Source organism: Anopheles stephensi, chromosome 2 (genome assembly GCF_013141755.1).
Source record: "Anopheles stephensi strain Indian chromosome 2, UCI_ANSTEP_V1.0, whole genome shotgun sequence".
NCBI classification, from domain to species: domain Eukaryota; kingdom Metazoa; phylum Arthropoda; class Insecta; order Diptera; family Culicidae; genus Anopheles; species Anopheles stephensi.
The window spans coordinates 41,724,943-41,749,352 of NC_050202.1; the positions used below are offsets into that span (position 1 = coordinate 41,724,943).

A 24,410-nucleotide genomic window follows, 5' to 3' on the forward strand; every position below is an offset into this window, starting at 1 on the left:
GGATGGGATTTGAATCCCGGTCCTGCCATATGAAGACCTGCGCCGTTGTTGCTTCTACCACCGGGCCGGCTCCTATATATATACTATTTTTTATTATTAATCATGTTGTTAGGTTAGGTTAACGTTTGGATAACTTTGTGTTTAGGTAATTTAAGAGCAAATTTGGATGAAATACAAACAGTGATATGAAATAAAATTACTGCGGTACTCTTATGGCTTCCCATGTACTGCAGTATCATTCTCCCCAAGCTGAAAACTATTTATGAAATCTATTTGCCACAAAACGCTTTAGAGCGTATTATGCTTTCAACAGCTGAAAGACAACTTTAGTTTCCTTCACTCAATCAAACTACTTTAAGCGTTAAAATGCAACTCCCTTTCAACAGACGCTCCACACCCACAAGAGCTATTCACGTTCAAGCGAAAAATTGCATTTCCATTGTTCAATCAAAACCTTCCGCAAGCGCCCACAATCATTGTTCCGGCTATTGCACCAAGTGAGCCAGTCTAAAAAAAAAAACAGGCACAACTTAATAAACCATCCGAGAGTTTGTACAGTACGGAAAAAGCATCATGCCACAAAAACAGCCGACCGTCCGTCAGTGGATGAAGCTGTTACTCAATCGCCGCACCACGCTCCGGATTGTGCATTGTTCCCGAAACGATGTTTAATTATTTCCTGCTGTCAGTAAATGAACTAAATTACGCCTGTTGGCCATTTCCCTCCCAACGACGGTGGATTATCCACCACCACCACCACCGCCATTGATGCATTTCCACTTTCCAAGCACACGGCTTGACGGATGGACAAAACGCAACTGGAAGGCAAAATTTCATAAAAATGAAATTGAAAGAAAAACACTTGCCGAACAAAACCTCGCGGATTCGCGGACCGCTTTTCTTACCGGCAAACCGTAACCCTCGTCGACCATGGTACCAAGCCTCGAAGGTCCTCACACACACACATACACTTTCACGAGTGTCGCAAGTTTTTCATCACTGCATCTCGCGGAGCAGGATCATATTTTTACTCGCTTTCGGCTTTTCCCTGACCAAGGCTCGGCGAGTGTCACTGTCTTTGGGACCGAACTTTCTGGCGTCCGTTGAAGTTTATTAATTATAGTTTTACTTGCTCCCGTTTTCCAACCCGGGACCTCTTTCTGCTTTGGCTCGATGGCTGCGGAAAGATTGATGGTCCACGGTTACTGTCGCGGCAAATGAAGGCGTTAAACCGTGCTCGAAACGGACCTGCCTTCCAGTGTAGCGAGATAGTTTTAATGAAGTTTGACTAAACGCTTAGGAACAATTTACAACCCGGCTGAAGATGGCATATCATATCCGGCTAAGGATGGAGCGAAAAGGTGCACCGTCCATAGCAAGGAGCAGTTGTTTAAAAAAATGTCCTCGCGTAATTACGGCAGCTACGTTTCTCATTTATAACACACTGCTAGAAATTGTCACTGAGATGCATTTTTTTATGGATACGGTTGAAAATGTCTTTCACTTCCATTTTAAATGAAGCTCAATACATACACAATGAACATGCAAGATAGAAAAGTGTCGTAGATTGTTTGACTTTCAAAGTAGAAAAGGCTATGTTATAAATTCGAAATACAAAGATATAACTTCTGAATACTAAGCTAAGCTCGATTGTATAAGCTTCAACAAGAAAACCGAAGCAGTCGAAGCGAACGGCTCCAGTTCGCAATCCATTCTGTGCAACATTAAACGCTCGGGCAAACCATCCATCAAACTAAAACTGCAATCAGCATGAGTAATGGATAATCAAAGCGATGATTTTTGCGCTTCAACAATCCATTTAAATCAAAACGATATTGGTTCGCTGGTGCGAAGAAACAGCATGCGAAGTGGAGAAAGGAAGTACGGTTCCATTCATCGCAAAAGATGCAACCTAACAATATGTGCACACAAAACCCCTTGGCCGGCTCCTTCGGCTTGGCCGTATCTCGCCAGCTGCAATGATGAACAATTTCCGGTCAGAAATGGGACTTTTAGTGAAAAGATGAAGGCATAAATCATTCGCTTCGATGCACCGACGTCACTGCAGATCGGAAGAATTTGTCCGCTAGCGCACTTCGGTAGCCTGTCCCATACCGGCTTAACATGAAAGGAATGCATTCTATTTGTTGTTAACTTTCAAAGCGTAAACTCGGAGTCTTATTATGTGATCATAATTCTTCACAGCCAGTTGTGAATAAATAAATTGATCTATACATTTATTTTTTATTTGTCGAATTGAAATCCATGCCCCCCCCCCCCCACCAATATGACCTGAGCAATAATTATAGATGGATGCTCTATAAATTCTTATACCATTAAAATAAATAAAAGTCTAACATTAAAAGTGTGTGAATTGTACAGAAAGTCATTTTTAAAACGAATCCACTAACTAATGCTGTCTTCTCTATCTCAGGCCTGCTACCAAATCTGAGAAAATAATTAATTTTTCAAAAAAATCCTTAACTCAGAGCAATCTAAGCTATTTAACATCTACATGTACTTCAATGATCCAACCTGGCTAATTAATTTCTTTCGTATTTTATCTAACTCACTACCCAAAACATTAGAATATAGCAAAATAATTCAATTGAGATGACAAATAAAAAAAATGCAACTAAGATAATAAGAATTGATTGGTGCGTTAAAGAGACTTTAAGTCATTCGGAGTTTTATCTTTTATGTCTGATCTAAGGATCTTCTATCTTCTCTTCATTGGTTTAAAAGCCACGTATCACAGCATAGCCAGCGTAAAACTATACGACGCGATGAGCTCTCTTGTAATCTTGTCCAAGCTTACCAAACTTCTAAGAATCACAATGGCCAGCATTCCACTAAGGTGAAGGTGGATAGGAAACTCTGTGGGCTCTTTACTACCACCTGTGGGGCCTGCGGTAAGGAGATGGGCTTGGTCAATTTGGTGCTAGAGAGCGCCATCCGTGACTCGGAAGTGGAAACATCGGGGACCACTTTCTATAAGTCAATCCAGCTCCTGGCATTCGCTGATGCCATAGACATCATTGGTTAGAGGTTTTCCTATGTAACCAGTGGGCTTACTAACAAATACCGATTTACGCAAGGATGATGTACAGATAGGTGACCGCACCTTTGAACTCTCTCAAAACTTAACCTATATTTACTCAAAAGTCAGCAAAGATAACACTGGTGTTGAGTTACGCGCAAGGGTGCTGGCTGCCAGCGGGTCATACTACAGTCTGAGAAAACTTCTCCCCTCTAAATACCTGTCTCGACGGAAGCTGGGATTGTACAGAACATCTTTAGTCCCAATACTCATATACGCGTCTGAGACATAGACTGACGAAACCCTCTTAGCAGCGCTCGAGAGGAAGATGCCCAGAAGGATTTTTGGCCCCGTTGTGGGGAATGACAATGGAGGAGTCGCTGCAATGACGAGCTCTACGAGCTGTACGGTGATTTCACCATTGTGTGTCGAATTAGACTCGCCAGACTCCGGTGAGCTGGTCACGTCATGAGCCCAGCCCGTCCTAACCTAGCACCGGACACCGGACCTAACCTAGCCCGTAAAGTTCTTTAAGGCCGTCCACACGGGCAGAGGAGGCGTGATAGGCCCAAATTGAGATGGAGAGACGGTTTGGATGCTTCCGAAAAAACAGCCAAGATAATAAATTAGCAGACGATAGTGCTACATACTGAGCGCTATCAAAGATTGTTTTGAGCAATCCAAGCTCGTGAAGTGTGAGAAGCAGGTAAATAGGTAAGTAGCATGTAGTCATAAAAATAAAACGTTTTGAACGATTAAACGACATCAGCGACGTAATTCAACATTTTATTTAGTCCTCAAATCATTGTCTTAATTACAGTTCAATCCTTTCCTTCTTAAGAGGCAACTTCACATTTACGTCCAAGTTCCATACGATCACAAACGCTCTAAGCCAGAAAACAATCGCGGTCATACTAAATTTACTTACACAAACATCACTTTCGCGTTGCGTGTGATACATTCCACTTGTGTACATCCTTCACAATAGATACCCTGCTTTCGTAACCATAAGCTATTTGCTCATTTTTCACCGGAAGAAGAAACAAACCTTTCGCGTTGCCCTATTCTAAATTCATGGAATTGTTTGGCCTACAATAGTAAGTAAGTCAAATTGCCACAGTTGCCTTTCGGGAGCAAATACCGGCCAATAACATAACCAATAACATCTCACAGCTCACATCAACAGTGGCAGGTGTGCCAGCATTCTCCTAACGGAAACAAATCTAATCACCATAGCCGCGCCCAACTGCGATTTGGGTACCACAAACACGATTCATGGGAAAGCGGTTCCCTGTGCCGGTCTTGCCGTCTAGCGATAATTAGCATATGTGGCTGCTGCCGGATTTTGCTCGCCCTTCCCGAAGGCTAACATGACCGAGCTTAGCAGCTGTTAAACTGGTGCTGCCTCCCAAACCGCAACTCCGGGAGCGCAATTGTTTATACAACCATTATCCAAACAGTAACACCGTGTTCGGAAAGCGCGCGCGTGTGTGTGTGTGGCAAGTCTGGTGATAATTTTAATTAGAATGTATTTTTCCTTCCGTGGGAAGCTTAACACCATATTAACAGGTTTTAATACCCAGCAGGCGAACTAAAAGCTCGATAACGAAGCATGGTAGCAGCCTTATTTAATAGCTCCACAATCGATAACAATAACGCTGGGTTTCAAAAGAAATATTATACCAGAAACAAAACACTAAACCAGTGAGAAGTACTTCAAATTATATTCAACTATCAACGTCATTAAGAACTTAACTTTCACTCGCTCCATAGCAGCAATCCCATAAAGTACTATAATTTTGATTCCTTACAGGCTTCTTGCAGATCATCGTCATGCTCGGTAGATTAAGCTACGCCTTATTAAGCATAACTTCTGGTCCACCGGGTGAATACGTGACGAGTCTACACTATTTTGTTTTATGGGTCTGATCTGGTGTTGACCTCAATTTAATTTCTGTGTTCTTGTTTATGAAAAGTCGGATTAATTGGCCGAAAAGGCTGATACGAGAGGGACTCTTTTCTATAGGCCCGTTTTATCCCACGATCTCCTACGTGTATTACAGTCTTACAGTACGGTGTCTTAGCTTTGAGATTTTTGAACTCAACTTTTCCCAAAGTTTTGTTGATTCTTTGATTCCACAGCATCTTAAGGGATCCTACATTTATTCGGAAGATAGTACGACTTCGATCTATCTAAAGCTTGTTGAGTCAGATTAATCATCTTTTATGGTAGACGCAGTTCAAGAAAATAGACAATTACCAATATTGCCAATAAGACCAGAAAGGAAGTACGATCAAAACACCAGTAAATTGTGAGACAAAACTTGAAGTACTGATACATTTATGCCTACTCAAACCCACTGGATGAATGAACGAAACTCAACAAAACGGCTCGTTTCTTAAGGTTCCTTTCAACAGTTCCTTCAAGAAAATATCTTAAATTTTAATAAAAAGTCAATATCTTTGCAATGGTTTAATAAGCATATTATAAATTATTCCACTTTTTGTTCCTCCATTCTAGCTAAGCAGGTTCTAATTGAAGTTTTCTCATGCTTAAATTCTTCACCGGAAAAAGAACCTCTAAAACTAATGCAAGCCTTAGTTACAATTGCAAAACACTCTTCTTAAAGCTAAAAGCCTCTAGAGCTCAACAGTTTGCCAGGGTAGAGAGTTTATCATTACCATCTTCCACCACTAATCGAAATGGATCGTAAAACGCTTCCCCCTTGCAGTAATCGTAAACATTTTGTCAAAAGCTAGATAGCATCGCTGACAAGGAAACGGCCTGACTTTTGCACCAATTGACAACCATTTTTATCACAATTTTCTTCAAACGTTATTGCTCCGCACTTTGACTAATCACGCCAAGTGGACGTGCTAAAGACAAAACGTATCTTCGCCCGGGCAGCAACACAAAAACAGGATCAATCAATCTCTCGGCAAGAAATCTCTTCCCGCACAGTAACGCAAACAGACACGCGAAAGTGGGCCACGTGAAAATTTCCACCGCCACCAACTTCCAAAGCCACCATTATTTGCACAAACGCCAAAGCATCGGCATTTAAATTTGACAACCCCGGACGGCTAATCGTCGATGGTGTCGGTGCATTGGTTGTAGCACAGGAAGACGCTCGCCTTCGACTAATCAGTGCCTGACGGTGAAACTAAGTCTTCCTACTTATGAAGACAAGGGATCGTAGTTAGGTTCTTGGCCCGGTGTAGAGACTTTGCTTCCCTTCCAAATAATTGATGTCGTTGTCTTACGGCTGACGATATAAACCGGAACCGGGGACCGGCATCGTCTTTGCACGCAAAATGGCGAGATGGCATCGAACGCCATTACGCTGATAGCGCTTGATTGATGGATGGAAGAGTAGATCGATGGTTGCTGGAGGTGGGCACTACGCGCCAGTTCCTTGTCTGCTGTGTCGCGTGAAGGATAAACAATTTAAGAGCAGCTTTTTGCTGAAGCACTTCTATTATTCTTGGTGTTGTCTTCAAATTGCTTATCGTCCAAACACCCGAAGAAATTGTGGCTTCTTATCATGCTGGAATCAATACAGCTTTTTCATTAGGTTTGTTGCAGCTTTTCGTAACATAAGCTAAGGAATACGAAATTATAAACCATTCCACCTCATTTCTCAACACAATGCATGATTAATTTGTATTCCCAACTGCAACTTTCTCGTTGCAATTAATTTTCTGCAAAAAGATGTTAAAAAAAAGCTGATCCTGAACTAATTCCCAACGCAAAGCATCAACGAAACATAGCCACAACTTAGACATTCTCAGATTTCCCTTGTGGACTGTATCCCCATGTAGTGCCAACTAGTACGTTTAGAGAACTTTGGATTAAAATCAACTTGACGGTAGGCGAGAGAATCTGAAGCACAGCGAACACGTTTTTTAATCAAAAGAACACACACCAAGCTCTCAGGAAACAATGGGAATGACTTACCTAAGTAACAAACTTTGCTGGAAAGCTTGATGCGGATCATTTTTTTGTATAATCGCCTCGATTTTTAACAATTTATGGTTGAAATTTATTTTTCCCGGGTTCAATTTATGCACAGGCAGCTACCAAACATTGTTGATGATGAAAGTTTTATGCTGGTTTAAAATTAAAATATGGAGCATTTCAAAAATGTGGACCCATAAAGTGTACATACTATCTCTCCCCTTTTTCTCATAATTTCAAAATATCTTCACATTTAAAAAAAGCAGACAGCGATTTTTCTCCTATTTTGCTCGCTTAATAATAGTTCAAACCCGCTTCTCTGAGTGCGCCGCTTCATTCGTTCTGCCGGCGAACGTACGTAAAATTCATTCGTTGTCATCATCAGAAAGTGCGCAGCGGTAGACCCGCACTCTAAAAAGGCTTCGAACTCAATGCGCAAACCTGCAATCCCCTGGTGTAATTGAACCCTTATCAGAAACCAATTTATGAGCGGGTTCCACCGTTCCATCACCTTTTTCGCCATGATCTCCGATTGTTCGCCAACCGTAAAAAGCAACGAAAAGAAATCTCTTTTCTCCCCCGATGAAGGCTTTTTAGCAACGAACTCCCTAACCATCACCACCACCATCATCTATCCGCTTTTTCTAGCTAACTAGGAAAAACTAAAAAGGGATAAAATCCTTTCAAAGCGACCGGTTGAGCATCCCAGCGAGGCTGGGACTTTTCTACCTTCGAAATCTACACATCCCATGACAAAAAGGTTGGGCAAACATTTGGGAAGCAAAATGAGCGTTTTGTTCCAGGGAAAAAATGAGTCAAAAGGTAAAGAAAGGCTAAGCTTCGCAGGTGAACATATGCTCGCTAAGCAAACTTATCTAGGTCCAGAATGAAAAAAAAAAGATTATGGTTTTTTTATTACTTACATTAATTATCTCAAAACTATCATCTCAGGTATCCAATGTTTAGACTATAGAAAACCTGGAGGCACCATTATCTTCGTTGATGTACCTATATTTTTACGATTTCATTCAATATCCAGAACTGTAATACCCGAGGATTTCCTTAATGTTTCAGACATTCTCGGAAACTGTGTGAGAACTTCTACTTACATCCCTTTAAGTACACATACAAAAAGCATTGTAGTTTTTGCGTTATAGAAGAATCAACACAACCAAAATCTATGTTTTTTCGACCAAAATTAAATTTTCAACAAGGTTTCTGAGAAGCACTTCAATTCTCAAGTATCCGTAATTGGATATAAAATAACTCGAAAGACTATTAAATTGCTCTTACAGTTTTTTTAAATGTCTGCATTGCACTAAAACTTACAAAATGCCTCGCTTACACTACACACCAAATTGTGCGTTAAAATGTAAATGTAACTCTACCGAACTAACGATCTTTTCTCCTTTCCATCAGGAAAAAGATGACTGTGTGTGTCCTTGAAACTCCCATTACCGCCACGCAACTGCCAACCGGGTGACCTTCTGACGAGGCCCTTCCTGCCTTCCGGTAGCCGAATCTGTTTCAATTAACTTCAAAACCAAATGATTTATGCAAAACGAGTCCGAAAACCCTTCCGACGCCGCACATCGACTCTGTACTTCTGGGCCGTCACTGCTGCGATCTTAACATTCTACAAGTACCAAGGAAGTCCTTTCCCGATTTCCCGACCTAAACAGTCCCAGCCCAGTCCTTAAATTAACCAAACCACCCCATCTAACAGGACGCACAATATGGATGTGTGTGTGCGAGTGGATGAGTGGATGAGAGAGAGAGCTAGAGAGAGAGAAAAAGAGCAAATGAATATGGAAATTCACCACCACCACCGCCGACTCCAATGTTCCCTTTTCCGGCCAACAGCATCATGTGTGGAGTTTGGTTATTTATACGACACTGGCCAAGATTTATGAACACAGTGCGCCATTTTGAAGGTAAATAGCAGCACAGACTGCTTCCTGCATCCTGCACCCGGTGCGTCTCCCTCTCCTTTGCCGATGATAGTACAGGTTTAAAACTATTCTTTGATTTACGACCTGCTCTGAGCTGTCCGTGCCTGTACCTGAGCCCATCCGACGTGGCTTTCCTAAACGACGGTCAACCTCCCTTTACACCGTACACCCGCCTCCCGAAAAGTCAAAACACTGTCGAAGTGTTGTTCGAGCATTATGGCAGCATCATCAAAGAGCCCACGTACCACTATTATTGATGTTGTTCGCAGTGGAAACACGGACGGAGGAAACCGAAAGATGAACAGTGAAGCGACAGAAAGAACACTTACCGGAAATTATCGAAGGATGTCCTCCGTAGCGCCAGAGGACCGCACCCGCTGAAGGTAAGGAAAACCAGAGAAATTACGGAAGCCGACGTAGATCGTTGTGCTGTTGCTGCTTTCGATCTGGAGACAGCTCGAAAACTCCATAGCAACCGTGCCAATCGTTTGCAGCGGGCATTCAGGCTGCTGAGCTTTAAATTTAAATTTACGACGAGTGCTTTCAGTTCATTTTCATTCATCCGTCCGCTTTCTTCTGGTGCCGAGAACAATTCCTAGACTTCCCGTCAGCTTTTACCATTTGACATTGTGCCAGTTGACAAGCGCCAGTTGCCGCAAGGGTGCTGTGAAGCAAGCCGCTCTACCCGGTACCGGTTCCTGTTCCCTGGCCAAACCGGGCCGGATAAATGATGCGTTTTTGCTACACAAATCCCAAGTTCCAGGGTGGTGGGTGGGTCTTTGGTTTGCACCTCGAGCGGCCAGTCCAGTGCACGGTACTGAAGGACCTCCTTCTCGCTCTTACCGATAGTTCGTTCCGAGATCCACACGATACTGCTATCTAGAAGCAATTTTCTCGTTCCCCGGCTCACATGCAACTAGCCCTAATCCTAGGCTAAATGTGATGCTTTCTGATGAACAAGTCCATGCGTTCGTTCGGGAGGCGTAATTTATGCCAACAAGGCGTTAAACCTGAACTCGAGAGTTCCTTACACGGTCCCCGGTAGAACGGTACTTGAGAAAAAGGACCCAAAACAGTTTCTCCGTAAGTAAAGAAAGGCGGACAATGTTAAGCTGGCCAGTAACCAAAAGCTACTGAGAGCCCTTTCTTTCTTATTGAACTTGTAATGTTTACATCCTTTCGTTATTTAAAGGTGAGCTACTCCTATCATCTTGATTCCGATCCCCGATATCTATTATCGGATGTTAAGTATCGGACTAAACCCATAGTTGTGTCTAGCCATCTTTTTCGTCTTCTTCTTTCTTTGTTTTTCCTACAGCACGATAAACCCTTTCCCGTGCTGTGTAGTGACACTGGCGGTAAGCCGCGGAGAGGGAGGATTTTGATTTCACGGTTCATTGAAACGGAAATGCCGATGAGTGATCTTCTCAACAAAAAACACACAAGCGGACCACCCAAAGCACACAAGCACCCCAGGAAGCAGCCAGTAAGTTTGAGGAATTGTTTTTGCATGTTTTTGGGGGTGACGCTTCCTTACCGTACCAGTGTGTGTGTATGTATGTAGAAACATCTAACGCTTCAGTCAACAACAACAACAACAACCCCAGCATTTGAGCCGATCGATTGAATCGAACCTTTTATCAGAGGATGGGATTTATCGACAAAACGAAACTTTAGTACACTGCGAACGGAGATTGTGTTGAGTGTATGGAACCAAACCAAACAGAAAGAAGTAAGCAAACAGTACACATTCAACCACATACGCAGGATGATCCTGGTCCTAACCGGAAACGGATGAGTGATCATGGGCTCAAACTAATCGAAAACTGTGATTAATTTTGTTCAAGTGTTTAGATCGAACGTAAGGATATAAGGCTGCAAGAACGGGTTCGTTTGGGGCACCGTTATCGTCCCAGGTGACGAAGCCTTTTTAGTTTTCTTCTTGTTTGCTATTGACTTTTATTACGCTCGTACCTCATTTTTGCTAACACTAGGAAGAGAGCTAGGAACAACATAAAATAGTTGCCCAGGCAATATAAACTTTGGAAAATACATGACTGCCTTTTTATGGTTCATAAAACAAGCATTTAAAACATTAATCACTGGTATTAGTTTTATGCCGAAGATGTGTTGCTTTTTGCGAAGATGTATGCCGAAGATGTGTTGTCAAATTACACGATTTGACGTAATTCACCTCAAATGCTTTCTTATGAAAAAAAAATTCCATACGCTTGCCTTCTCTTTGATACCAGTATCATCGAAAAGCAATGAAAATCTATAAGATTTACTCTGAAATACAAAAACACATTTCAGACACACTAGCATCGCGTAGCAATAACTAAATAACGCCTCGACAGGTTGACCATGTCGTTGTGGGGAGCAGCTAATTGCTAGATAGCGGTCACTAACATGTTTCTTGAGCTTCATGACTCTAATGAATAATGACGCTTTCGTCGATTCGATCATTGTTCAAGAAACGGGTATTTTTTGATTGTCTCCTTCAACGAGGGCCTTGGTGCAACTCGAACCCATCTTAGATCGAACAACGCGATTAAACCTCCATGATTGAGATACCATGCATGGTAGTCACCCCTGTATACTGAGAGGCGGACCGAATGGGATTTGAACCCCGGTCCTGCAATGTGAAGACCAGTTCCGTTATCATCGCCCCACTGTTTTACGGTTGATTCATCTCTATAAAATGTTGTAAATTTCGTTAAAAGTAAATTTAAACTATAAATAAATTGTTTATTGTTGACCCTATTGCAATGTCAATTCAGTCTGTATCTAAATCAACATTTTCTCAACACCTTCACGCAAAGAACCAAAATTGACCCGTGAAACATAGTTTTAATAAAGCAGTATCCACAAAGTCTCTTTGAATATAGTTTTCCCTTCCGGATATTTAATCTACTCTGATGCAGGAAACATTTGCTATAGCGCTTCAGCATTGACACTTTAAAAGTTTATCCAAACATTTGTAACGTTCCGAAACGCTCGAAATTCATTAGCCGGCGATCATGAATATTCCACCAGCAGCTTGCAACGGGTTGTCCGATTCGCCGACACCACCACAAACCCATTCGGGGAATTCCAACGGCATCTTCAATAAACTCTGTGTAAACAAAAGCCCCACCAAACGGTTCTGCCAGCGGTACGGTTAGTGTTTCGCGTTTAAAAACCGGTCCGAACGCCGCCGATACAATGGCCCCAAGGTAGTTGGTGTGAGTCACCGTAGTAGGTGTGTTGCAGGTATGGTGTACCGGAACAGAATCCTTCCGCAAAACACCTACATCGTTCCGTGCATGTTCCGGCCCGAACCAGTCAATGAACTCTGGCCACCTCTGCCGCAGGTGGAGATGGTCGCCGGGTCGGTATTGTGCGCTAAAGATCGCACCACTGCGCCAAGGTTAACTGGTGTCGCGGTTGAATGGTTCACACACAGTTTTGGAGATCACTTCGTTCGATACCCCGTTTGGATGATGATCGAGTGCTAGAAGAACAGTTTTGTTGACTAAGAATCGAAAACGAAACCAATGTCAACAAGGCACGCTTGCCAAGGCTTTTGCCTTACATTATAGCAAGCTAAATCTCTGGAGCGGTATAAATAAGATCTGCTCTATTGCATCTTGCGTAGTACCGCGAGAAAGCAAGCAGTGGATACAACGGCTCCATAAAAGCATTCCAAATTAGTCAAAAAAAGCAAGCGATCCGTCATATCAGCATGCAGTCGAGGACTGTTGCAGTTGCCACAGTGCTTTTCTTTGGGGTGGCCCTTGCCGTTCCCATCCAAAACTCTGGATCCACATCTGGAGCACCGCCATCAACGAAATTGGAACTGGCTGAACCCAAAAGCAGCACACAACCTGCGGCTCGTTTGGCCGATGATCCCGATGCGGATCGAAACAAGCGCCATCTCGCTTTCGGAGGCATCGGTATAGGAGTGGGGCTGATCGGTGGAGGCTTCAGCCCGTACGATCACTACGGACACGGAGGATATTTTGGAGGCCATGAAGGATTTTACGGAGGCCATGGAGGACACTTCGGAGGCGATTTCGGAGCGCCGTACGGGTTCGGTGGACCTTACGGATACGGCCATCCGCACGGCTTCGGAGGCTTCCACGGTCCGTACGGAGGTGGAGGATACGCCAGTGGGTACCACTATGGCTACGGATCGGGATACAGCGGTGGATTCTTCGGCTAGCTACACCAAAAATTCGAAAAACAGACTTCCGTTTACTCGAAGCTCACTAGCTCTCAAAACCTCATTTGCGAGCATTAATTTATTCACAGCAAATAAATTATTTCACTTTATCACAAGCTGCCGGCTCTTTATGTGTGTTTGCTTACGTTCGTGACACATTACCGTCATCCATGATAATGCCATTCGACTTTTGAAGTTTTCCAAAAGTAAGCTCCAGCTTGCAGGGTAAACACGATTTGATATTATTCAAATTTATCTTTCGAGGCGCACTCACAAAAGGAGGAGCCTAGGCAGATACTTCTGTCGGGCGGCTGTTCTTGGGCGGAGCATTAGCAGTAGCAGCAAAAGCCACAAACTCCTTCCGTTAATTACGCGGAAGATTTATTGCCCGGCGCCTGGGCTTCCGGTTACGGCGATAGGGATTTTCCTTCGCGGGATCGTGATAAAGATCCTCAGACAATGAGCTGCGATCACATTTACACATCAGTAGATGCGAACGATTGGTGAGCTTTTTACATTAAATCAGCTACATAACAAAGGATAGAGGAGCTCGTTCACCCTATATTGGCATATTTTATTATAATTTAAAGGGTTTGCTTCTTCTCAAATTAATTGAAGCCATTGGAATGCTTAAGACCATTTTTGTTATCCGTAGCTCATGAAACCAATGAAACGGCTCTATCAATTCGAAGCACGCCTTGCGAATGTTTCTCCAGAGAACTCAACATCAATTCCAGTGCTGAAATGAAAATTTTATTCCACAGTACTTAACTTTTAACAGGCCAACTAGCTTCATCCTGGCAAGTATCCCATTGTGGTGCAGATACTTTTTAAGGATGTTCTAAAATTTTATGTCGCTCTGTTCCGTCCTGGCCACAAAAATCAAACCCCAGAGATTTGATCAGAAAGTAATTCACCGACACTCTCGCCACGCTCGGCCCCGGAAGATGAAACCGTTAACTTTCACAAACAATTTCCTTCTGCCTAATTGAAACTTAAGCACTTCTCCTCCGTGCTGCTGGGAAGAACATTTCCACCGCCCGAAGCGAATGGGCTTCCCGGGAACCAGCAGTGGGAGGACACGCAGAATTTAACTCGCTCCCATTGAAAAATCGCAACAATGCCAATGGCGCGGCGAGTGGCCGTCCCGGCGTAACGCGGCAAAATAAATTCACACAACTTTCTGTTCCCCCGCGCCGAAAGGATCTTCGCACTCGGGCGATTCCCCGGGCGAACTGTGAGATAGGAAATTAAATAAATTTGTAATAAATAACACATTTCTACGGCTGCTCCTGCTGCTGCTCAAGGGTTGCGATTGATAGTCGCCTGGTTTATTTGTGGTTATTCCCTTACCGCGGGGGAGGCAACGGAGAGTTGGTTGGTTCGCTTTTCTCGAACGAGTTATTTATCTAAATTGCCCAAACCAAACGTGGGGCAGCAGTTTGTTGGAAAGTTGGTGGCCGCTGCGTTCCCCGCACAAACCCAGCACCACCAATGCTTCAATCGTCGGAATCCGGCACACAAAAAATCCGTACCAAAAGAACTTTAGCCAAACTGTGCGTGCTTTTGCAGGCGAAAGTTTTCCTTTTCGACCGCCCGGTGAATCGTTCGTTTTTTTCTGTTAACCTGACTTTTCCCAGGCACAGCACACGAACCAGCGGATTGTCGATTTATATTAAGGGTTCCGTGCGATCTCGTTTGCCAAAAGTTTTGCGCGAGTGTCAATTTTTCTAGCCACTCACATCAATAGGACGGACGGACACGCACGCGAATCGACTTCAGGCCAATTCATAAATCAAACCACGGCTCAGCAAGACCGGCAGTCGGCAAAACGCAAAGCAAAGAGTTATATGCCAATACACTTTATTGCGCCTGAGCCGGGGGATCGTTCCAATACTGGCCCCGGAAGTAGCGTTCAGTTTGGGCGGGATGCGCGAAAACGGGACCTGTAAACTTTTCCCCAAAGACCAAACCCACGCGACGCGCAAACCCAATACGAGCGGCGCTTAACAGCTCGGAATGTGTGAGAGAAACCTCGCGACCGAAAAGCTGAAAAACTTTATTACGAAACTTTTTCAATATAACCGTGGAGGGCACATTTACGGGACGATTTCCATCAGCTTGCCATACCGGGACTGATGGATGGTGTCCCCACACACACACACATAAACATTCCCATTCCCATTTCATCTCGTCATGCAATGCTTTGCCGGCAGTTGCATCGAACCGGTGCGGCAGGACAGCTTCCGCCATCCGGCAACAACTTCAATCGGTTTATCGGTTATTGATGGTGTGCAGTTTTGCGGTAGATCAAACAATCGTTTAACGGTAATCCACCGCCATTATCGCACTGTAGCTCATGGAAGTGTTAGATGGGATAGTTGCATTATGGTGAACCTCAACACACATACACACACAATTTACATTTGAGGATTTCCAGGGCTAGGCCAAGAGTCTTAAAATGTTCCGGAGTAAGGGTCACCCTGATGATGATGTAGTATTTGAGGACAGCAGAAAAGTATTACTTTAAAAGCTCATTCGAAGTCGTGCAAATCTTCACCTATCTTGTGCCAAGAGTGCTGGACATTTCTTCAAACTTCGGTGAGCTGGTCATGTCAAAAGAACACCACGAAACAACCAGTAAAATCAAAGTATTTCGCCGACATGGACACAAGAGGCGTGAATGATCGGACAATAATTTAACTACTCCAAAAAGTCAATTCGCATGTACGCAAGACGCTAGAGATGTAGCACTAAAGCCAGGCGTTTAGCCAGGCAGTGAAAGTGAGTTGAAACCAAAAGTCCAGTTGAGTCACTTGCCGACACAGCAAGGGAGAGTAATTAAGACTCCCTATGCTGAGTTGAGATGAAACTAAACTCACTCACTCACTGTTACTCAGTGTGCACATCTTTAATAACAATTCTAAAGCATAAAATTATAAAGTCAAAAGACCTGCCTGATCAGTTTCTATAGCATTAAATCTCTCAGCTGCTTCAATCTAATAAGACTTATGGAAAGTCGCTCCTTTCTCCATGAATCTCATTAGCTGGACAACAAATTTCGATAATTAGTAAAGAAACCTATAAAAAAAATCCGGAATAAACTGTTGTTGTGGTTCCAATCCTATTTATTAATTCGCTAAGCCGAGAATAATCAACTCCTCTTAACATGCCTTGATCGTCCACTTCAGCCCGAGGTGATCGAGGTTGTGATCGTGCCTCGATAACCGACAGACGATGTCGACGGCGAGCAACTGACTACGTCCTGATGCTCTGGTCTCACACCAATTGCCTTTAGCTATAAGGACTCTACGAGTCACCGTTTGGTGAATTCTCTAGAATTTCTTACACGATGCACCAAAAGTATTGCTCAGCTCAAGAGCCGTTTAATTTGACAACAACAGAAACCGACATCAAAATGAACGGCACACTTGCCTCATAAGCTTTTCTTCCAAACGTGTACCAAACAACAGCATTTGTGCCCACGCCATCTGGAGATGTGCATAAATATGACCCTATAATTAAAACATTATCCCCTGCGCAATGAATAAATTACCACCACTGTTCTGGGTCCAGCCGATAAGCAAGCAATTCACATAATGCACCTGTTCAAAGTTATTTCTTGCTATAAAAAAGCCAAAACACAAAAAATAGGCCATCCCCAACTGTTGACTTTCTGGAGGCGTTAATTGCAAACAGGCCTAGGAATTAATTATTAAAATTAGTACCACTCCACTCAATCGGCCAGCGAGGATGAATTTGAACGACACTTTAAATGGCGCTGTTTGGCAGCAGTTTAATGTTTTCGTTCCTCCTGCTACCAACACGCACGAGACAACAAGACACATCAGATTTAATTACTATTGACGATTAATTATACGTCCCCTGCGAGCGGGTTTGAATGTGTAGAAGCCGACTGAAAAACTAACTTCAAAGCTCTGACCCACTGACAGTTGCTGACAGGCTTAGTAATTGGAAATTTAATACCGCTTCTAATTGATTACGAACAGTCTTTGCAAATCCGCCCATTGACCGTTCCGAGTGGCGCGTAACGTAACATGCAGTTTTCCACATAAGGATAACAGAACCGCCGTTGCTTCCGTGTTGTACAACGGCCAAGTTTTATTCAAAATTGTTTAATCAGAATATTTACGAGGAACGAGACTACAGCGCCCAAACTTTCACATAATCAACGAGCAGCGAGGCCGACTTGCCACCATCCTTATCCAGGTTCCAGGTCGGCAGCCACTGGGCGCGCCCATTCCAAAAGTCTGTGGCCGCTTGCGGTGAGTTGTTGGTCCACGGCTTACCGCCCGGGTTGGTAGCTGCGTCGGGGAAAAAGGCCACACCCCCCACCGCCAGATTGATTATGAAATGGAACTCCTGATCGAACGGTGCCATGCGCGTCCCATGACGCCACGGATTTTCCAAATTGTGCTTGCCAAAGTCACCGCGCGTCCAGAAGTCGCCCTCGATCGTGGCCAGATCCTCCCCGTTGATGCTCACCGTAATGTTGTCGGGCGTCCACACGAACCCGAACGTGCTGAAGTTTTTGTTAAACTCTTGTTCCGGCATCGCGTTCTTCGTGAGCGTGGTCGTCGGGTAACCATTGTACGAGGGGTTCGGTCCGAAGTGTAACGTTTGTCCGACCTGGCGCGTTCCGATCTGTACTCCGTCGAGGAAAAGGTTTTCGTTACCACGCGATTCCATCAGATCCATCTCGCCCGACGCCGGCCAAGTGCCGTACACATTGCGCTTCGGCAGCAACCAGATGGCCGGCCATAGCCAATCGCCCGTCGGTAGCTTGGCGCGCACCTCCGCCCGACCGTACTTGAAGTTGAACGAGCTGATCGTACGGATGCGAGCACTTTTGACCGGGTTCACTATGTGCTGCCGATTGCCGACCCGGACACAGCCGAAAAATGCATCATTTGTGCAGCTGCAAAGAGAGTAGAGTGGGATGTGAAGCCATTAATCACCGGATTTTACACTACAGCAACAAAAAATTCTACTTGATAAGACGCTGTACTAATTTGGTGATTAGTTTCGTTATCAAATGAACGTTATCGCTGCCACACACCACAAAGCAAATAACTTACTGGTCCGTGGGATAACTGCCCTGCAGGCTCAGCGTCCCGGATGTCATGAAATCAAGCCCAAACTGATCTGCAGTCAACGTAGGCCGAATGTTGAGCGCTCCATCCTCAACGAACGAGTTGGACCGATTGTTGGTGTACCACTGGAACTCCCAGTTCTGTGTGATATTTTCAAACCAATTCAGATGGCTATCCCTGCTAGTAGTTCTCAGAATCATCTTCAAACATCTCAAACACTTACACCACCACCGGCCAACGTATTCTCATGGTCCCATTTTTCAAAGTCGAAGAAATCAAAGTTGTCCTCAAATATAAGCTCTCCACTGCAGAAAGTACGGCCACGGTCGATCAAACTTCCGCTAGCCGTCGTTACAGAACGCACACAATCACCGGTTGCGGCGGCAGGCGTAGTTGCATCGTCAGACCAAACACCGGTTGCCAATAGCAACGAACCAACGATCAACAAAGTTTGCTGCATCATGCAACGTTGTAGTTGTTGTCCACCGTAATCACACAAACACACAATACAAAGTTACCGGTTGGATGCTGTCGCAAAACGCACGCGATCCACCCTTACCTAACCCGGCGAGAACAGCAGCGACACTGAGTTCAGCGACGCTGGTAGAATTCTGTTTTATAACAACCGGCTCTACAGAATCTCCGACCTGTAGGCGCTGCCAAACTGGTTGCTTGATCGCCAAACGATTGGACGCAGATGGAGTCGGCTAGTAAAATTCATGCTGATTAGTTGTTGGGTTGTTCTGAAAGTGATGCTGCAAAGCAGAAATCGTTTTTTTCTGAATTTTCCTATACGAATTTCTTACCAAATTGATTTTGATATTAATGAAAGTTTAATGTTTTAATACCACGGCCCATAACCAACTGCAATTGGTGATCCCAAAAAAATAGTAATATTTTTATTATCACCATAATTATCATTACCATTATTCATTGTCTGTTCCATGGGCTTATCTTTTCATTAAAATTTATATTTAACATTCATTTTTCATATGACAATACGGCATCGGACCGTCATTATTAATAAATAAAAATTCATTTTTCATAAGATTTCCGATTTGTAACACAGTCATGTGAAATGTTTTCTTCGAAACTTCCTCTTCTTCTTCTCCTCCTTGGCGCTAAAACCGACCCCCCCCCCCCCCCCTTCTTTTCTTATTTCTTCAAAACTACTGTCCTCAATTTTGTTATTGTCTCAATGACAGCTTATCTGTGGAGAAATAGTTAAATATGGTCAAATAGGTTCTGTGCAGCGATACGGCCAGGCCTTCCCTTTATGAATAACTAAAAACAAATATCTACCTTAATCAATAATTTCTCTATAATTTTAATTATTAATTATAGATTTTAAAATTATATTTGAACTGCACATGTTAGAAGCATAGGTCAATAACAGGCACAATTAGCCTTTGTTAAAGTAAAAGTAATCAAATTGCATATGCCACTGGATAAATCGGTTGTATTTGCCACCAGGACTGGATGCTCTTGGTTACATCAGAACCTCTACAGAATAAGAATTTACAAGCTCTTCTCCCCATCAAAACAAAAAATAAAATTCTGAAAACCGAAACCTAACAAGACTTTCACGACAACCCATTGGGACCATTGGGATTCACCGATCAGTATCACAAACAGGCCGCTGCACGGCCCCATTGACTCATGTCGTGTTCGGCCCGTCTGTTCACCTCAACCTATACACTCCTCTAGGTAGAGTCCTCTTTTTATAACCCATGCATTGCCATTTGTTTGCCAAACGCACGTACAACAGCAGCATTTTTATGAGCCTTTCAGCTAAACCAGTAAAATCCAGTGCACGAAGGCGTTTGAAAAATTGGGTGCAACTTAATGCGATCCGCTGCGATAACACCGCCAACTCCGTTTAAGTTTAAGTATGTTGATCGATGGGAAAAAAACCGAACCGCATTGAGCGGAAAACCCCCCGGGGGAAACAAAAACTCACACTGCATCGTGTTGTACGTAGCCGAAACCCCGAAGACCCCGCGCTGGCTATCTCTTAATGTAGCAGTGATCCATTCTGTCTCGCGTCTCAAAACAGGTTCCATGGATCTGTTGTTGTTCCAGACGTCCACCAGATGTTGCAAGCACAAGCAACATGGGCACACAAACCTGTCCTGAGCTCATTAGCTTTAGCTCGTGACTGATAGTGCAATACATCATTACCATTGCCGTTTAATTAGGCAAAGCAATGCTCACGAACAATTTATCACCCAATCAAGCGCGTATAAAGGAAACGATCGCACTTGCGTCGAACAATGGGTAATGGATGGGATTTTAAACGGATAACACAGCTAGAGTTTATTATCAACTTTCTATCCAGCAACTACAATCAATCGAAACTGGTTCTTGGATCCATTGTAGGGGTCCTCCTCCTCCAGCTTATCACAGGGCCCAAACCCGTACATAGTCTACCTGCATCGTTGCATCCTTCGAGTCACCGTCATCCAGCTTCCACGTCGGTAACCAATCGTTCTTTCCGTTCCAGAACTCGGTCATCGCGTTCGGTGCTCCGTTGTGCCACGGTTTGCGCGTCGGATTGATGTCGTCGTCGGAGAAGTACTCCGATCCACCGACGGCCACCGATATCTTGAAGTAAAACTCCTGATCGAACGGTGCCATAATGCTGCCGTACCGCCACGGATTATCGATGCCCGGTGCGCTGATATTGAAGTTGCCCTTCTGCCAAAACCCGGTCCCAACCTTCACCGTGCCCGTCTCGATGTCATTTATGCTGAACGTTATGTGGTCCGGTGTCCACTCCATCTGGTACCGATTGAACCCGGTATGGTAGCCCTTGCCCGATTCCGAATTACGCGTGAAGGAGGTGCCCGGTGCTCCGTACCCGGCACCGTACGCCGCATTCGGGCCGAACTTTAGCGTGGACGTGACCTGCTCGATGCCAACGTTGATACCATTCTTAATCAGATCCCGATTGCCTTTCGATTCGAGCAGATCGATCTCGCCGGATGCTGGCCATCGACCGTACGCGTTCACCTTCGGCAGGAACCAAATCGCTGGCCAGAGCCAATCGCCCGCCGGCAGCTTGGCGCTTACCTCGACCTTCCCGTACTTGAACGCAAACGATTCGACCGTCCGGATGCTGGCACTCTTGACCGGATTCAGTACCTGACCGTGCGACCCGACCCGTTCGCAACCGGCCGGCGAATGTTTGGTGCATCTGCGCGTATCGAACCGAAAACGACAAATTAATAAACGTCGACCGAGACGACCCCCTCATGCCCCCTTCCATCGCTTCCTTACTGTTCGGCCGGGGATCCACCATGGATATTAAGCACGCCGGAACGCAGGAACGGTTCCCCGAACTCGTCCACCGTCAGCGTTGGCCGGATAAACAGGTTGCCCTCTCGGACGAACGAGTTCGTGCGGTTGTTGGTGAACCACTGAAACTCCGAGTCCTACAAAACAAAGTATCGATGCAAACAAATGTCGTTCGTACCTGGGACGATAAATCCACTGTCCGTCCCTTACCGTATTCCCGGCGAGCGTGTTTTCGTGCTGCCAAGTCTCCAGATCGAATCCATCGAACGTATCCTCGAATATGAGATCCCCAGGACAGAACGGACCTATGCGCATGAACCAGAGGTATTAAACGGAAGAACTACGCCCGCCCCGCGACAACCTACCCGAAGGGGCCTTCAATCCGCTGGCCGTCGTAAGCGACTTTTCCTGACACTTGGAACTGGAGCTTGTTTTTCCGCTCGAAACAGTTCCAGCCATGGTAAGAACCACCACCACCACCAGAACCAGATGGCATCTCACGCTCCTTGTCGTGGAACTCATTTCGCACAAACAGTATTCTAGTTTAGCAAGAAATTCACTCTCAGCTTCCCACTGAACTGTCCCCAGCAGTCCACTTAGCACTGGTCTTTTATACCGCCGGTTTCCCGAATGCCGCGTACTATGCGAGTACTACGACGCCTGCCGTGGGAACTGGTAGCATCAGTTAGATTTACAGCATAATTATGCTCGTCGGGCATTGATTTACCACCGGGCCCGGTCAACATCGATCATTCCCGGGAAGGTCGGCACCGGGCGCTACACGCTACACTACTACACGCATGGCGCTTGCCGCGGGGAAGATTTCGAGGAAGTAACGTGCGCCTCGACGTGTGAAAGTTGGAGCATCCAGCATCGGCTCAGGTTGCGACAATGCCCAGTAACGAGATTACTATCGAAAGTGTCATGTTGGACACGCCGCATTCATGGTGACGATGATGATGATGATGGTGGTGGTGGGCCGTCGCGGTGTCATGAGTGAGTGGTGCATCATTTCAACGGCTGTCAGATGCACACCATTAGCATCGGACTGGCCACCGTTCCAGTGGCTGGGTGGGTGGCAGATTCGCGATAAGAATAGGGAAAATGAAGTGAAACCAAAAGCTTTCGTCAGATGTGGCGTCAGTTTAATGACATTGTGCAACACACAGCCGCACATCGGCACATGGCAGTTTGCGGGCGTGTGGACAATTGATCTGATAAATGATTTACGCACCTGCATCGGGAAGGTGGCAACTCAAACTCATATTTAAGGGTTTGTTTTGTCGAAGCAAAACCGGGGCCGAACTGACCTGTAAAATAGGGGCAAACGAATTTAAGCTTTAACAATTTATTCGCCCGACTTCATATATGTTTGAAAACCTTCTGAAGTCTTGTTAAAACATTTAAAATGATGCTGTTTTTAAGGTAATGAGATAATGTTCGTAATTGCGAAAAATTATAAATAATTCAAAACATTCAACGTATTACTTTTAAAAATGAACCTTGGTGATCATTTACTACTGCATATTGCCTGTAAAGGTGGAGTAGGTCACGCTGGATAAACAACGGAAGAAAAATGGATTAGTATATCGATAGACACACAACATCAACATGTTAACTTCATACGGGGGTTTTCAGTTGACATGGCAACAGCATCCAGTTTTATTATACGCTCCTTAGATGAAAAGGTAAACAAAGCTAGTTGATATGGGAACGGCTTCAGATGACAGCGGAATCAAACACCTTTTATTGTGAATTCTTTAGAAAATATTGTCATAATAGCCGATGATGTTGCACGCACTTGCGCGTGCGCTGAGAGGACGTGTACGCGTAATTGTTGAACACCTAGATCCTGCCTGGTTTCTCGTGAATCTATTATATGGAATCGAGCTTTTCTCCATCTTAAATACAGCCCAACTCCACCCCACCACCTCCCGATGCGCCCTTAATCCAATTAGATTGCTGCTTAGTGAAAGCGGACAACTTCCTCTCAAACACCTAATTACCGAACTCAAATTAGTTGTTGCCGCTGCCCGTTTGATGGAAAACTGCCCGACATTATAAAGGTGCCTGCCTCGCCTCTATGCGCCACCATGTTCTAAAATCCCAAACATGTTCTAAAATAAACTGGGACATCAAAAATAAGATCTACACCCGATCAAACAGCACCACAACCCGACAAGCCTTCTGCGCATTAGTTAGCGATAAGTCATCTTCACTTTTATATCATCCAGTACCTCGAAAAGCTGCCCAGAATTGGAGATGTAACTAACTGCTGGGTCCCATGTCACGCTGAACTCCCGGGGAAGTATTCAAACACGACCATCTTCTTTAGACAAAAAATACCAACTCTGACAGTTGCACCGTAGGAAAATGGTTTCAATATCAGAATCGTTTTCTTTGACTCGTAAAACCCACGACACGGTCGCTAGTGGAGGCCAAAGAGTCCTTTTGCGCCTTCGGATAGTACACACAAACATGACAACCAAATACCTAATGTTCCCATCTTTGGAATGTCTTGTGATATCCAAAATCGCCTAAACGTTTGCTTGGGAAATACCAACGATCTGTTCTGTCGTGTCCAACAACAGCCAAGCACTTCAAAAGCTCTTCCGATTTCTTCGAACTACAGACATTTAAAATAAAATTTAAATAACACACATATAACTTTACTTTTAAAATCACAAATCGCCCACAGCAATAGAAGATACTGAGGATAAAGCCAAATGGCTCAAAGTCTTTACAGTCAAACAAACCAACCAACCAACCAACGATCCTCAACGGTATGGAGAGGACCATCGACATCGGTGCTTACGCACAAATTAAGCAAGGAAGTTTGAAAGGC

At 44.4% G+C, this 24,410-nt stretch overlaps 3 protein-coding genes across 4 annotated transcripts; 1 reads left to right on the forward strand and 2 right to left on the reverse strand.

Moving 5' to 3' along the window:
* The first annotated feature begins 12,674 nt into the window (after window positions 1–12,674).
* LOC118502366 (keratin, type II cytoskeletal 2 epidermal-like) lies at window positions 12,675–13,154 on the forward strand. Its single transcript, XM_036034585.1, has one exon. It carries the CDS (start codon window positions 12,675–12,677, stop codon window positions 13,152–13,154), a length of 480 nt encoding a protein of 159 aa, XP_035890478.1.
* A 4,073-nt stretch (window positions 13,155–17,227) lies between these two features.
* On the reverse strand, window positions 17,228–18,933 carry LOC118508252 (beta-1,3-glucan-binding protein-like). Its single transcript, XM_036047865.1, has 3 exons — window positions 18,492–18,933; window positions 18,254–18,408; window positions 17,228–18,093 (listed from the first exon to the last, which is right to left on the reverse strand). The coding sequence occupies exons 1-3, from the start codon at window positions 18,729–18,731 to the stop codon at window positions 17,319–17,321; spliced, it is 1,170 nt and encodes a 389-aa protein (XP_035903758.1). The 5' UTR covers window positions 18,732–18,933; the 3' UTR covers window positions 17,228–17,318.
* Window positions 18,934–20,528: 1,595 nt separating this feature from the next.
* LOC118508535 (beta-1,3-glucan-binding protein-like) lies at window positions 20,529–22,914 on the reverse strand. 2 transcript variants are annotated; one of them, XM_036048412.1, is made up of 5 exons: window positions 22,800–22,914; window positions 21,931–22,632; window positions 21,776–21,870; window positions 21,548–21,702; window positions 20,530–21,464 (listed from the first exon to the last, which is right to left on the reverse strand). In XM_036048412.1, exons 2-5 carry the CDS (start codon window positions 22,085–22,087, stop codon window positions 20,669–20,671), a joined length of 1,203 nt encoding a protein of 400 aa, XP_035904305.1. In that variant the 5' UTR covers window positions 22,088–22,632; window positions 22,800–22,914; the 3' UTR covers window positions 20,530–20,668. The 2 variants fall into 2 exon arrangements, with proteins under 2 accessions (XP_035904306.1, XP_035904305.1); XM_036048413.1 differs by having other exon boundaries at window positions 20,529–21,464; window positions 21,931–22,841.
* Between the last annotated feature and the right edge of the window lie 1,496 nt (window positions 22,915–24,410).